This window comes from Ostrinia furnacalis, unplaced genomic scaffold, assembly GCF_004193835.3.
Source record: "Ostrinia furnacalis isolate ACB-3 unplaced genomic scaffold, ASM419383v2 OfSCF1277, whole genome shotgun sequence".
Taxonomy (NCBI): domain Eukaryota; kingdom Metazoa; phylum Arthropoda; class Insecta; order Lepidoptera; family Crambidae; genus Ostrinia; species Ostrinia furnacalis.
Window position 1 is genome coordinate 52,574 of NW_021131516.1, and position 13,430 is coordinate 66,003.

General features: G+C 36.3%; 1 protein-coding gene and 1 pseudogene across 1 annotated transcript in view; one reads left to right on the top strand and one right to left on the bottom strand.

Moving 5' to 3' along the window:
* LOC114352233 (uncharacterized) overlaps nucleotides 1-13,430 on the top strand; it is a 40,239-nt gene that overhangs the window by 19,332 nt on the left and 7,477 nt on the right. The window contains exon 2 of the mRNA XM_028303755.1: nucleotides 13,122-13,281. Within this exon, the coding sequence (XP_028159556.1) occupies nucleotides 13,138-13,281 (144 nt within the window). The 5' untranslated portion in view covers nucleotides 13,122-13,137. The remainder of the gene's footprint in view (nucleotides 1-13,121; nucleotides 13,282-13,430) is intronic.
* On the bottom strand, nucleotides 1,701-8,561 carry LOC114352232 (putative nuclease HARBI1; annotated as a pseudogene).

Consider the following 13,430-nt stretch of genomic DNA (forward strand, 5'->3'; position numbering starts at 1 on the left):
GAAGATTGTCTTTTATGTACGCCACACCATCATCAATTTGTTGCACGGGTAATGCCGTTCATAATCCCACAATTCTCCTTTAATTTTTGGTGTTGATTTTTAATGTCTTTGCCATTCTCCACAGACTTTTTGTAAAATGATAGTAACATTTTATCAGGTTGATATCTGGAAATACTTAAACTAATGCATTTGAAACGGCAATCTCAAAGTCAAGATGCACTGTTTTTGGTGACCATCCAGTAATTTCTGATTTTATGATTTCAAATAACGCGATGTATGACTCTAATCTTGTCTCTTGTCCGACATTAGAGCGTAAACGAGTGGTATCACATTAGTTTCCATCGACCACTTGCATATATCTCCATGAATGGAATACAACTGCACAAATGGTTCAGGGCAGCTGCTGAAAGTTCTTAACGACCTCTTAATTTCGTTTTTCGTTCTTGTAATGTTTTTACTATAGGACACTCATCATTATTATGTTCCTCTTCACAGAATATGTATTTATTAATTTAATTTCTCTTCGATGTAGGTTCGTGCTTAGTTAAACGATTATTTTCAAAATTTCTCTTTCTAGATGTAAAGGATAGTGCCAGGGTCTGGACCAAGTGCTGCCCAGAATCAACCCATAGTGCATTTTTTTCCTCAGGCCAATACTAATGTGTAAACCGAAGCGCACTGAAATCTATCCCTGGAGTTAAGAGAAAAAAAGAGTTTTGTATTGAATTATTTACATACAAAATATCATCGATATATACGTACTATGCATAAGATTTCGTGATTTTAGCATTAAATAACACTCGCTATGTTAAACTTAACCATACTGCATCCGTACACCTTACTTTAGTGCGACTTAGACAAGACATTCTTTAGAAGCGATCTAACGCTGTTGCAATAGTTTGGTTAGTTGACAGAAATCATAATTTTCAAAATGAAGCAAGAAGTTTTAGTTCTCTATCCTTGCGAAAAATCAATTTATTGGTGTATTACAATCGATTATTGAAGTTATTGTAAGCTAAAACTTCTTGCTCCATTTTGGAAATAATTAATTTCGGTCAACTAACTAAACTACTGAAACAGCGCTTGATCGCTTATAAATAATGTCGAAGTCGTACTAAATTAAGGTGTACGGATGCAGTATGGTTAAGTTCAACATAGCGAGTGTTATTTAATGCCAGAATCGCGAAATCTTATGCGTAGTAGGTATACATCGATGATATTTTGTATGTAAATAATTCAAAACAAAACTCTTTTTTTCTATTAACTCCAGGGATAGATTTCAGTGTGCTTCGGTTCACAAATTAGTATTGGCCTGAGGAACAAAATGCACTATAGTTTCATTCTGGGCAGCACTTGGTCCAACTTCCATACATGGATTGGCACTGTCCTTTGCTAGTTCTTTTGTCATTGCTTTGTGGGTTTTCTCTGTTAAATGTATTTTTACTGTAACTAATCTTAGATCTAACGTCATGTCGAGTGTCAGTCGTAAAGTTGTCATTGCAATTTAGTAGTTTGATTTTGTGTTATTTCTTATTATCTTAATCTATTTGACATCTCTCTGGCCGAAATGATGTGTTCTAAATAATTCCTTCTAATACTATCTATAGATTCATCTCCTGTGCTTAATTTCATTCCAAGTTAATAAAATTTCGTTTGTAAACAAGATTCATTTTCTAAAAAGTTCTACAAAATTTCTAATTTCAATTTGCCAGAGCCAACTCCTGCGGCGGCAAAGTCAGGCCATCTAGACCTGAGAAGCGGGATCAATTTGGTTATGATGGAGTTGGATAACTCTGGCGCGGCGAGATATTCATTTTGATTGAATAGGCGAACGAGATCGATACAGTTGCGAAAACAACAGACAAAAGCATTAAATTCCCGCGAGTTAAAGAGGTCATAAACTTGTGTTTGCCGCTTGAGGTCCGCAATTGCGTTAGCGAATTTAAATAAGTAAATAAATTAAAAAGGTACGTATTTTAATTTACGTATTTATATATTTTAATGTTCATAATACTTTACATAATTTTTTTGCTTCATTTTAAAATAATCATTACTCATTTTACTTTTTTCAGCGTCCAAGTGCACATAAATTTTGAGTTAAGCCAAATTTTGTCTTTGATCATATTTGATCATTTATGTTTTGGTAAAGTTTTGTATACTTGCCATAAACCATTTTGTTTTTTTCTCCGCGAATATAAAGGTGTGATTCGTTTTAAATCATATACCTATGTCTAAATCAAATGTGAAAATTTTACTCGAATCTAAATCTTTAGCTAATGATGTAAGAGAGTGGATACTATCCGGCCTGCTTTGACTACTTGTATCTTCTGATGCAGCTGTTAACGTTATTTCTTTTGAAAGACATATAAAGCCATTGGTGTTATTTTTAAATTTAATTCCTGGGACATTACTGTGAAAATTGGGCCATTATATTTTATTACAGGTTTTTTTTTGCTAGCAACTTAATAGTAAATACATACTAGAAATAATAATATGCTAGAAATGTATAGATTTCGATGTGCTCTTCACGAATTTCAACTTTGCGACCTCCGATCGTCGCCGCGGGCGCCACCAAATTGAAAAAATCTGCTTTAGGATTATTTTTTTGATAAAACATCCTTAGGAAAACTTCTGATGAATCGAAACAGTCTCACAAAATAAAAAATCATATGTACCCTAATCAACATTTTCCTTTACGAATGATCTAAGCCTGATATTTCTTAAATTATGGCTTTAATAAAAGCAGAATATATGCCAAGTTATTGTTAAAAACGATTAACAATTTTAGATACTATCTCAGTTTGCCTACGAACTACATTATGAGCAGATAGAGGAGAGGTAAAAGTGGGGATCACTCACACGGCATATTGGAGGAAAGAATAAGGTTAACTTCTTCCTTCAGTGTGCTTACCATGAGTTTTGGTTAGGTGTGCTCGCTAGCGAGTACGTCAAAAAAATCTATGAAGATTTTATTTCTTGAAAGTAGCCGCTAGGGACGCTGCACAATATGTCACACACCTGACGTAAACTCATGGTAAGCACACAGCTTTTAAGTTTTGTCACACTTATTCTTTAATAAATTCGCTCGTCAGTTTGCACACATTTTTCAATGCAAATAAAACGTACCTATTTATGATTTTGAAGAGCACTCTTACGGGCCGTGTGCGGTGTGAGTGATATAAAATAATCGTCATAACTTTGGAACGGGACGTGCAAGGGATTTCTAAATTTGTTAACATTTTTAACAAATTCTTAAGAATTTTTCAATACTATAAAAAGAAGTGCAAAAGCTTTATATTAGGAAAAAACACTTTGACGTTTTCTTAAGGTGTGCGATATGAGTGATCCTATTTATTGACCTTAACATTTTTAAAATCGGATAAGAAATCTCGGTATAATCGGTGTACAAACATAGAAAAAAAACATACCAACAGAATTGATAACCTATTAGGCGTAAATCCGCCTCACAAACATCTTGTACCTACATTAAGGGAAAAATAACCTTTCCGGTTTCTAAATTCTTTACCTATCAGATAACCTAAAAATAAAAAATAGATAAAAATTACTGTCCACAAATTAACGAATATTACATTTTATCACATGATGTACAAACTTACAAGGTGATTGTATGCGTACATGCGTGCAGTCTATTGCACCTAGCACGCGAGGAAACCCAGCAATCGTGTAAAAATTTGCAGCGCTATTCTGGTGCATAAAAATATATCGATCATAAAGCCTCGAGACCGCTGACGAGATGTCGCGCACTTTCTGCATGCTGCAGCAACTAATACTCCCACAAAGTCAGCTACTGATATCAGCATTGTGCCTAGCCCTAGTGCGTAGAAGCGCAAAGACATCAGTAGCTGATGCAGTGGGGAGATTCCGAAATTTCTGCAAAGAATGTGAGTTGTGAATGAATGAAATTAATATTAAAAGTAGGGTAACGTAGTGCACCAATGATCGACACTTTAAGGAGATAGTGGGCTTCTTAATAATATTAAAGGTCATTTATTCATCTTTAAACCAAAAGTAACGATTTAGTATGGTACCTAAGGTATTTTCTTGAGATAAAAATAGGATGTACTATACACGGACTAGAAGACTAGAAAAAAATCCCAAAAAATGAAAAAGTTTAAAAATCTCCAATCATCGACACCGAATCTCCAGTAGTCAACACCCAGTCATCGACAGCTGCCACTTACCGACACCCAGTTATCGACTATTGACTATAATGTGTATCTGCCAAATCAACACCTGCTTAGTGGGTCATTTAAGTAATTCCTCTTCAACGACTTCTCGGGAATCAAATAATCGGCTTATTTTAGAACGATCGCGGCTATTTAAGAAATCGGAGGTTTGGTATATTTTCCCTTGATGCGAAGTACATAGCCGCACGCTTCTGCACCTCTAAGTCGACCGGCAGTACACCAGCCAGGACTGGCAGAGCTTCCGTCCTAAACCTGGTCGACTACTTGCCAAAAAAGGAGATAAACACCCATACAGCAGATGCGGTGATGAAAAGGACAAGCTATCTGTCAACTGCCCTAATTACTGGAAATGCAGCTGGAGATCCTCCAATGATCATATTTAATTATGAACGAATTCCTTCAACTATCGCTGTCAGTGTTCCCGATGAATGGGCAATAAGTAAATCGGAGAGTGGGTGGAAGTGTAGCATGCAGCACATTCTATGTATTAATGAATGGCAATGTCAGTCAAAGGACGTCACTTATATAAATTTAAAGGCACTGGGNCCTGAATGGATGTGCATCATTTTTTTTTTTTTATAAAGCTTAGTTTCTTTTTTATGAGCGTTCAAAAAATTTGAAAAATTTTAGGAACAGATTTTTCGGAAGCTATTATTGATATTATTACATTTGATTAAAAAGAAAGTAACTATTGGACTTTTGAGCATAAATAACTGTGTTTCTTACTATATACTACAAATTTGAAATTTCTTTTTGTTTCACATAGAAAACCGGAAGTAAAGTTTTTAAATCGAATTTTACATAACTTCGGTATTTTTTAAAAAATTTATTTTTATTTTAAAATATACCTAGTAGTCCATAAACAATGTGTGTAAAGTTGTAGAATGGAGTCTACATTAGTTTTTGAGTTAGAAGCAGTACAGTGCGAGCGCGCCGCAATGAACGTCTTACTGGCTATCGACAGCTGAGTTGGCTACTGTATAAAAACTATTATAGTAATATTAATGCCTATATAAATACATATTTTTTAATGTGTTCTGTTTAAATAATATTTAATATTAAAAATGAGTAGGTACCTGTTTTAAGTAATAATGACGGAAGTAAAACAAATAATTATGTAAGATAAAAACATTTTATTTTGAAATTTTTACTACTTTGTAATTTGAGCTGTAACTTGTGCGTTTGACAATAAGGCCATCGCTTGTTGGTATAAAAGCATGATACTTCTTAGTGCCGGGAATAGTAACGGCACAATCAAAACGTTGCTGGAGAAAAACTCTTTCCCTTTGAATTTCGTCTTGAGAGCAGTAACAAATGAACGTCTCAGTTAAAGCAGATTTCGCCCATTCATATAACTTTTTGGGCGTAGTAATTGCTCTGTTTGCTGGCAACTGTAGGCTAGCACGTGTCGCTAGCCTTTTAAGATTTCCACCAAGCCCGTCGCAAGGCCCTTTCCCATGTGACGTGGCATGAAAATGAATTTCAGCGTCGATATCAAAATCTTCTTTATAGTAATATAGATTTATGAAGTTAAATCGGTTTTTAAAATGCTGCGAGGCTCCGTCGGTACTGTAAATAATTTTTTTTACTCCTATTCCTTTATCTAAAAGATGTTGATGCAATATTTTTTGAAAACCATAAAATGTAGATGTATCGTGCTTCAGATCATTTGAAACCATAACCATACTTCCGTGTTTTATATGATTCCCACATCTATAATAAAATACACACGTCAAGAGTGTAGCCTGTTCATTGTTCCAATGATAAGACTGTGCAGCGTCTTGGATCACAAAGCTATAATTCTCTGCAAAGTCACATTGAACAAGTACATTACCTTCTGGAATAGTTTCCTTAAGTGTTTTGAAGAAAAGTGCTTGTTGTTCAGCAATAAATGCATGAGGTTTCAATAAATCCAAGCCAATACATAGGCTCTCTACGAAATCATCCGCGGGCAGCACTTGNTGTCCGGCGCCGACAAATTCTTCCCGAATGTACGCGAACGTCTAACTAGGCGATGGTTAGAAATGGACCATTGCTCGTCGCATTTCTTCACGGAGCATGGCAACTTTAAATCTCCTTTTTGCAAGTGTTCCACTGATGATGTCAGTCATGAGCAGTCTGCCCATCATAATTATTATCTTGTGGGAGTGTGATCTTTGGAAACATAAACGTGATTTAATGCTTAATTCAATACAACATACATCTGTTTCCGCAATTTATTACGCCGATCTTGTCGCGACAGGAAAAAATTCCGTGCTTTTAAGCGATTTTGTGAAAAATATTATTGGCAGGTAGTTCCTAATTGCTCATAAGATAGGCCCCCTTAATTGATATTTATTGTCCGTGGTGCATAATATTTTTTTAAAGGTTTTGTTTGTCACCTATCATCCGCTTTGCAATGGAGGGAAGTCGAACCTTAATTTCGAACTCCTCCTATGTTCTTCTGATTAATTTCGTTGCTGGTCCAATGACAGTTTAACTTTCCCCCGGGACAAACTTGACCTTCATTGGTTGGTTTTTGTGGCGGTCAAGCTGTAGATCCTGGCTACACAGGAGTCTGTTGCAGTGGTGGGAACGAAAGGTGGGAATAGTCCCGATTTTAGTTAAAACTATTCTCGGCCCCATGGTGCAACCCATTGTTGTTTTTTCCGAAATTTTATCATGGAGCGTAATCCTAGGTACTCCGAAACGTTTCGCAGCACCTGCAATCTTTTCGCCATTTTTAACAGCTTCTACAGCTTTTTCTAACTGTTTGGGAGAATATTTTTTTCTCGCAGCCATCTGTAAGAACCAATCGACACTTGTCGATTACTGGTAGCTTGACTATGATTAGTTTACTTCTAAGATCTACTAAATGCGCGAAGTAATAAGAACTAATTTCGGTTGTCAAATGAAAAATGTTTCAAAAAATTACTATCGACACGTGTCGATTATTGGAAAAGTCAGTTTGTGAAAACCAGTGATCGACACCAACATTTTACTAATATCAAAATAATCTTAAAATTTCGTTATAACAAAAATGGATTCTAATAGTTCTTATAGTAACCCGTGAAAAAGATAAAATTCACAAAAAATGTTCTCACTTCCTTAAGGATTTTACTAAGAATTGTTGTTATATTCACCGGTACTCCAGCCGCAATCAGTTGTTATACCGCCATTTTCAAAATAAATTGGCGGATTTTGCTTAAATGTCAATGGGAGGCAGTCAAAAGTGTGCTTTCTATGGTACAGTGTTGCCATATTAAGAAATCGATTTCTTACTCTTATTATAATGAATCAAAAAATAAAGTGTCGGTCATTGGTGCTAGTACGTTACTCCTGTAGCGTTTCTCATAACGTACCTTGTCGAGGTCACTCGTATGGATGGCATAATTTCAGCCAGCAGGAACTCCACCGCAGGTTTCGTTAACCTAAACCTAAATGTGAATTCCGCGTCGTCCAGGCTCTGCATGTAATTGACTCTTTTGATCAATCTTCGTGAGCGTCTTGGCAGTTCTTCATCGCTTGAATTCGAGACGAGCGTGAGGTCTCCAAATCACTGCTACTGCTGTCACTGCTGCTGCTAGACAGTGAGAACGCCATCTCAACGCAATTTCTTTTACGACAACAAAAACCGCAACCGCAACACAGCGTCCAAAAGAATCAAGATTCTGCAAAAGCAAACGTCAAAATCGGCGGATAGGATATAGGAAACCACAAAACTGTCATTTTCATACAGAGGGTCTATCCGTTTTCTGATCTGACCCTCCCATAGATAGATTTCCAGCGCAGATTGCAATCTCTAGTCGTGGATACATTATTGGAAAGCAGGTATACTTCCAAAATACTGAACTGTCCTATCCATGACATTGACAGTGGGGCGCCACCGTCAATACCGGATCGCTGGTTCCGATTTTTGCCATGTTGAAAACCTTATAGTTAATCGATGGATGGTAGCGAAAAATCGGAACCAGCGATCCGGTATTGACGGTGGCGCCCCACTGTCAATGTCATGCATAGGACAGTTCAGTATTTTGGAAGCAATATCACGCTCACGTTCTCGCTCACGCTCAAGCTGGGCACGCTTGCGCTCAAGTTGAGCACGCTTACGCTCTGTGTGGAGCTATGTTAGAATGCAGTGCTATGCAGTTAGAATGCGAGCCTTCATAGTGCTGGTAGAGCGATTAGAACTCGCACTTTTATGAATGGTTGTGTAATACTAGCAGGAGGAGATGGTTTCGTAGACGGGCCCGCAGTCTCTAGGACGACACTGGAGGCGCCGTCTTCTGAAGTCTCCGCTAATCCGCTTCCGTTCCTAGTAGCAGGGGGCACTGCCACGCCTGTGGCTTTACTTTTCGATCGTGTTATGAGCATTTTAGAATATTAATGTTTTTCCTTTACTACTGACACCAAATTATGTGAGTGAAACAAACAAATGCTCATTTGACTCTTAAGTTTTTTTTTAAATAGGTACTTTGGTACAAAAAAGTATGTAAAGATGGTTCATAAAGAAAATTAGGAATAGACATAAATGTAACAGCTTTTGTAGCCATACATATGAATAGCCAATAGGCATATGATTGTAGCCCTTGTACGCTGTAAAAATCTCCAGGGAAATAGTCTGATTCTGCGTACTCCACATCGCGGACATCGCAAATGATTTTATCATGCGTTTAATTTATCAAGGCTACAGCCAACAGAATAAACTCAAAGCAAGTATTTTTGCTAATTTTGCATCTATATAATTAAAGCCATTGGACACCAAAATGAGCTTACAACATGTCAAGCCAATTCCCTTAAGTATGTCCCCAAATTGAGTAATATTGTATAATTGCAAACATACTAGTAATACTATGTGGTATGAGGGCTCCGCTGTTGAAGTCCCACGAGGGTCATTCCTTGTTAACTGTTTGGAGCTATTGTAATATTATGAAGGATATCGCCAATGTACAGATATGTCATAGGGGGCATTTCACGTGAAGCGGACAACGAAAATCAAGCCAGGTTTTGGATTTTGTTCATCTTTGGATTAAATGTACTGCTATATGACCTGAATGGATGTGCATCATTTTTTTTTATAAAGCTTAGTTTATTTTTTAAGAGCGTTCATAAAATTGGTAAAATTATAGGAACAGATTTTTCGGAAGCTATTATTGATATTATTACATTTGATTAAAAAGAAAGTAACTATTGGACTTTTGAGCATAAATAACTGTGTTTCTTACTATACAGTGTGAGTCACGTTAAAGTATACATAATGAAAATAGATGAAACTAGACCTGTTTTTATCGACAAAAAAGAGGTCAAGATTTTTTTAAATTTTTTATAGAATTTTTTTTCTTCCAATTACTTATTGTAAAGAAAACGTAATAACTTTTAAACTAAGCGGTATATCCTGATAAAATAAAAACAATAATAATGCTAAATAACAGGCGATACTAAAAAAATACATAAATACACAAAAAAGGCCAACAAATAATAAAAAATGATACTTTTTGAAAAAAATCTGCTTCAAAATTCGTGTTTTTTTGGTTATTTGATAAATTTCTCCAAAAAATGCCCCTATAACCGGTAGTTTTTATTACTTTGTATTGTTCTCTATCGTATTATCTTTGTAAAACCAAAAATCGCATGTCTCTATCCCTATCACAACATTTGCTATGATCGAAGCTATAATTCTCTGCAAAGTCACATTGAATAAGTACATTACCTTCTGGAATAGTTTCCTTAAGTGTTTTGAAGAAGAGTGCTTGTTGTTCAGCAATAATTTTTTTTTTTTAAGGGACGCGCGCTGGTAGCTTGAAGAGCTTTTCCAACTTCACCGGGCAGAGTGGCGAGTACAGAAGGTACTCTAACCGTTTGGCGATCGTCGGTCGCAGACCGACGTTCGCGATCGGGCCGTATCGAGCGCATTAGGCGCCCGATCAGTGGCGAACCCAACTAGAGGGTTGCCCACCGCGGTGTTGGACCAAAGTCCAGCCTACGGCGGGCTCACTCTAGTGGGCCCGATCGAGGGGGAGTTCAGCAATAAATGCATGAGGTTTCAATAAATCCAAGCCAATACATAGGCTCTCTACGAAATCATCCGCGGGTAGCACTTGAGTGATTATTGTATATCGATCTGTACCCATCCATTGCTCAAACTGCACACTTGTCACTTCATTCTCATCAAAAACGTTATTTAAATGGTCACGAATCGCACTTAAGCCAGGACATGAAGGACAGCGTTCATTTGGACCAGATTTTGTGGTCGTTAAGTAACAAATTGGTGTAGGGTTTGAACACGTCATTCTTTGTAGACACTCCTTATAAGACGGAAGGTGCATGTTAGTTTCTGCAGTCAAAGAATCAATATGTCCCCCACTCATCATCAATTTCACATTCTGGTGGTACACACAAACACAAACAAGATGTGTGCCAGATTCTCCAGCAAGGATACATTGCTTGGGACGCAATGTAAAAAATTTCGTTAAGCCCACTTTAATGTCTGGATTTTCAGTTTTGAACTTCTGGTATAACTCCTCAATATTACACATCAAAAGTTGTTTTTGTAAGTGTGTTCTTGTGCCGTCGTTTAATTTAATAGACACGAAATCTTTCTTACCAGGCATAACTCGACTGTTATCTTCCCGAAGATAAAAATTTTTTACTAAGTTTTCGATTTCGATGGGTAGCTTATGGCCACTGCGAGGATTGGGTGATGATAGTACACCGAATTGGTCTACTAATTTTTTTGCTTTATCCGCTTGTCGCCGAGATGTCCCGAATTCTTCCGACAGTTTGTTCACACTCCAAGATTTCGGCGCAATGGTCAGAATGAAAGTTTTCATCGAAGTAGATGTAGAAGGATCATTGAATTTGTCTTTTAATTGGTTCAAAATTTCTCGATCTTCCCTTAAATCTGTCTGTATCGATTTGTTTTTGTATTTGTCACCTTCTGGAATATACAATTCTTCTTCGACGTTTTGCGAATATTCACTCGACGATTGGCTGCTCTGTGATGGTATATCAGCACTGGCTTCTGGAGGTGTTTCGCACAAAAGGCGTAGTCTACAGTTCCCACAAACATAAGCAGCAGACGAAACTCTCCACTTTGTTGCTAATGTCATTGATATTTTTCTTAAATTGTTGCTCTTCCGATGGAATGGCAATTTAAAGGGATTAAAACATTTATTACCGTAGTAATTCATAATAATTTGATCACTTATACAGAAAACAATCACTTTCTTTCACGTAAATACAACGGTAGGTACGTTCGTCCACTTCGCAACTAAGAAGGCAACTAAATATTTGAAACGTCAAAATGATGCTCAAATACGCGTTTGGCGCGCTTTTTTTAGAAATGCGCGGGAACGCCCGTCTCTGCCAACGGTAGCTGCAGTTTTGTGCTAAATTCGACCTTATCAACAGTATGCCGCGCGCAAATGTTTTTCGTATTTTGGCTGTTTATAATTTTATTGTGAATGAAATCAAATTACACTGTTTGTTGTATATATCGATGTGTTTTGAAAACAATACATACCTAATAATTGTAATTCGTGAATAGATTAACGAGACCAAACTAACAACTTTTTTATACCTAATAAGATTGAATCATTATTTTTTATCAAAAAGTAATATTTAAACCAAGTGCTCGTAAAGACTAGCCTAAGTTTTCGTCAATAGTGACGNTTTAGTGACGGACTCAATGCGGCGCGCTCGCACTGTACTGCTTCTAACTCAAAAACTAATGTAGACTCCATTCTACAACTTCACACACATTGTTTATGGACTACTAGTTATATTTTAAAATAAAAATAAACATTTAAAAAAATACCGAAGTTATGTAAAATTCGATTTAAAAACTTTACTTCCGGTTTTCTATGTGAAATAAAAAGAAATTTCAAATTTGTAGTATATAGTAAGAAACACAGTTATTTATGCTCAAAAGTCCAATAGTTACTTTCTTTTTAATCAAATGTAATAATATCAATAATAGCTTCCGAAAAATCTGTTCCTATAATTTTACCAATTTTATGAACGCTCGTAAAAAATAAACTAAGCTTCATAAAAAAAAATGATGCACATCCATTCAGGTCATATAGCAGTACATCCAAAGATGAACAAAATCCAAAACCTGACTTGATTTTCGTTGTCCGCTTCACGTGAAATGCCCCACAGGCAAAATTTTCCAAGTATAAACTGTCCTCTTTATTTTGTAAAATATTATTCTTTGCTTTAAAGCGTTACGCCATCAACTTCGCTATGTCAAATCTCATCAAGTCTGACACCAACTCGATACAAGTTTAAAAAAAAAATATTAAAAAATGAAGGCTGAGTTGCACTTACCTAATTTTCTACTGTTTACCACACGAGATGTATTGTAGACGTATAGGAATCTCTTTGGATGCATCTGGCTACTAAAAACTTTTTTTATTTATTTTGTCTACATTGCATCTGGCCGCTAACAAACATTTTTATCTTCTGTATTTTTTCTACGAATTACGATTGTCTTTTGTCATTGTATCTTAACGCAATTATTTTAGAAATATTTTGTACTTTTGCAACCCGTATGATTTTGTATGCGGTGGTTTTACCTAGATAGAAAAAAATATGTGAAATTGAAAATAACAGTTAACAAATAACGTCCAATGTAAGTATTAGTGGAGCACGTTAATTTAAACGCGCTCAGCTTTTAATTGACTTTATGACTTACCTAAATAGATAGGTAGTAATTTTATTGTTAGCTTTATTTTATTTAACAGCTACATTGAATAGACACAAATTACGTATTATATTATCACATCCCTTAACTTATTTATTTACTTTATCACTTTTGGAAATGTATCAAAATTTCAGTGTGAGGACCCGAGCACCACATATTATCTCTCAACTACATAGTAGGCGTAATTGAATAAGATTTTGACATTACAGCTGTATATTCTTTGTTTTCAGAACTAAATGAGCCGCCATGTTCCTATTTGGAGGGACGAGGAAGCAGTCGCCCCAAAGGGCTAGGGGGCCGGCCATCTTGTCGACCGCGGACTGCGGCGTTCCATCCATTCAGATCGTATCCAACAACTATCATGCCGTGCCTAGGAAGAGAGGGCTGGCTGTAAGTATAGATTATACGATATTTTATCAAAGATTTTCCAAGGCATTTGGTTCATCAAAACTCACAGCACAGGCTACTTGCGAGTTAACGAATTAACGTGAGAATTCTGAAAGTAAATATTTACTATTTTATTGAGCTGAAACTGTGCA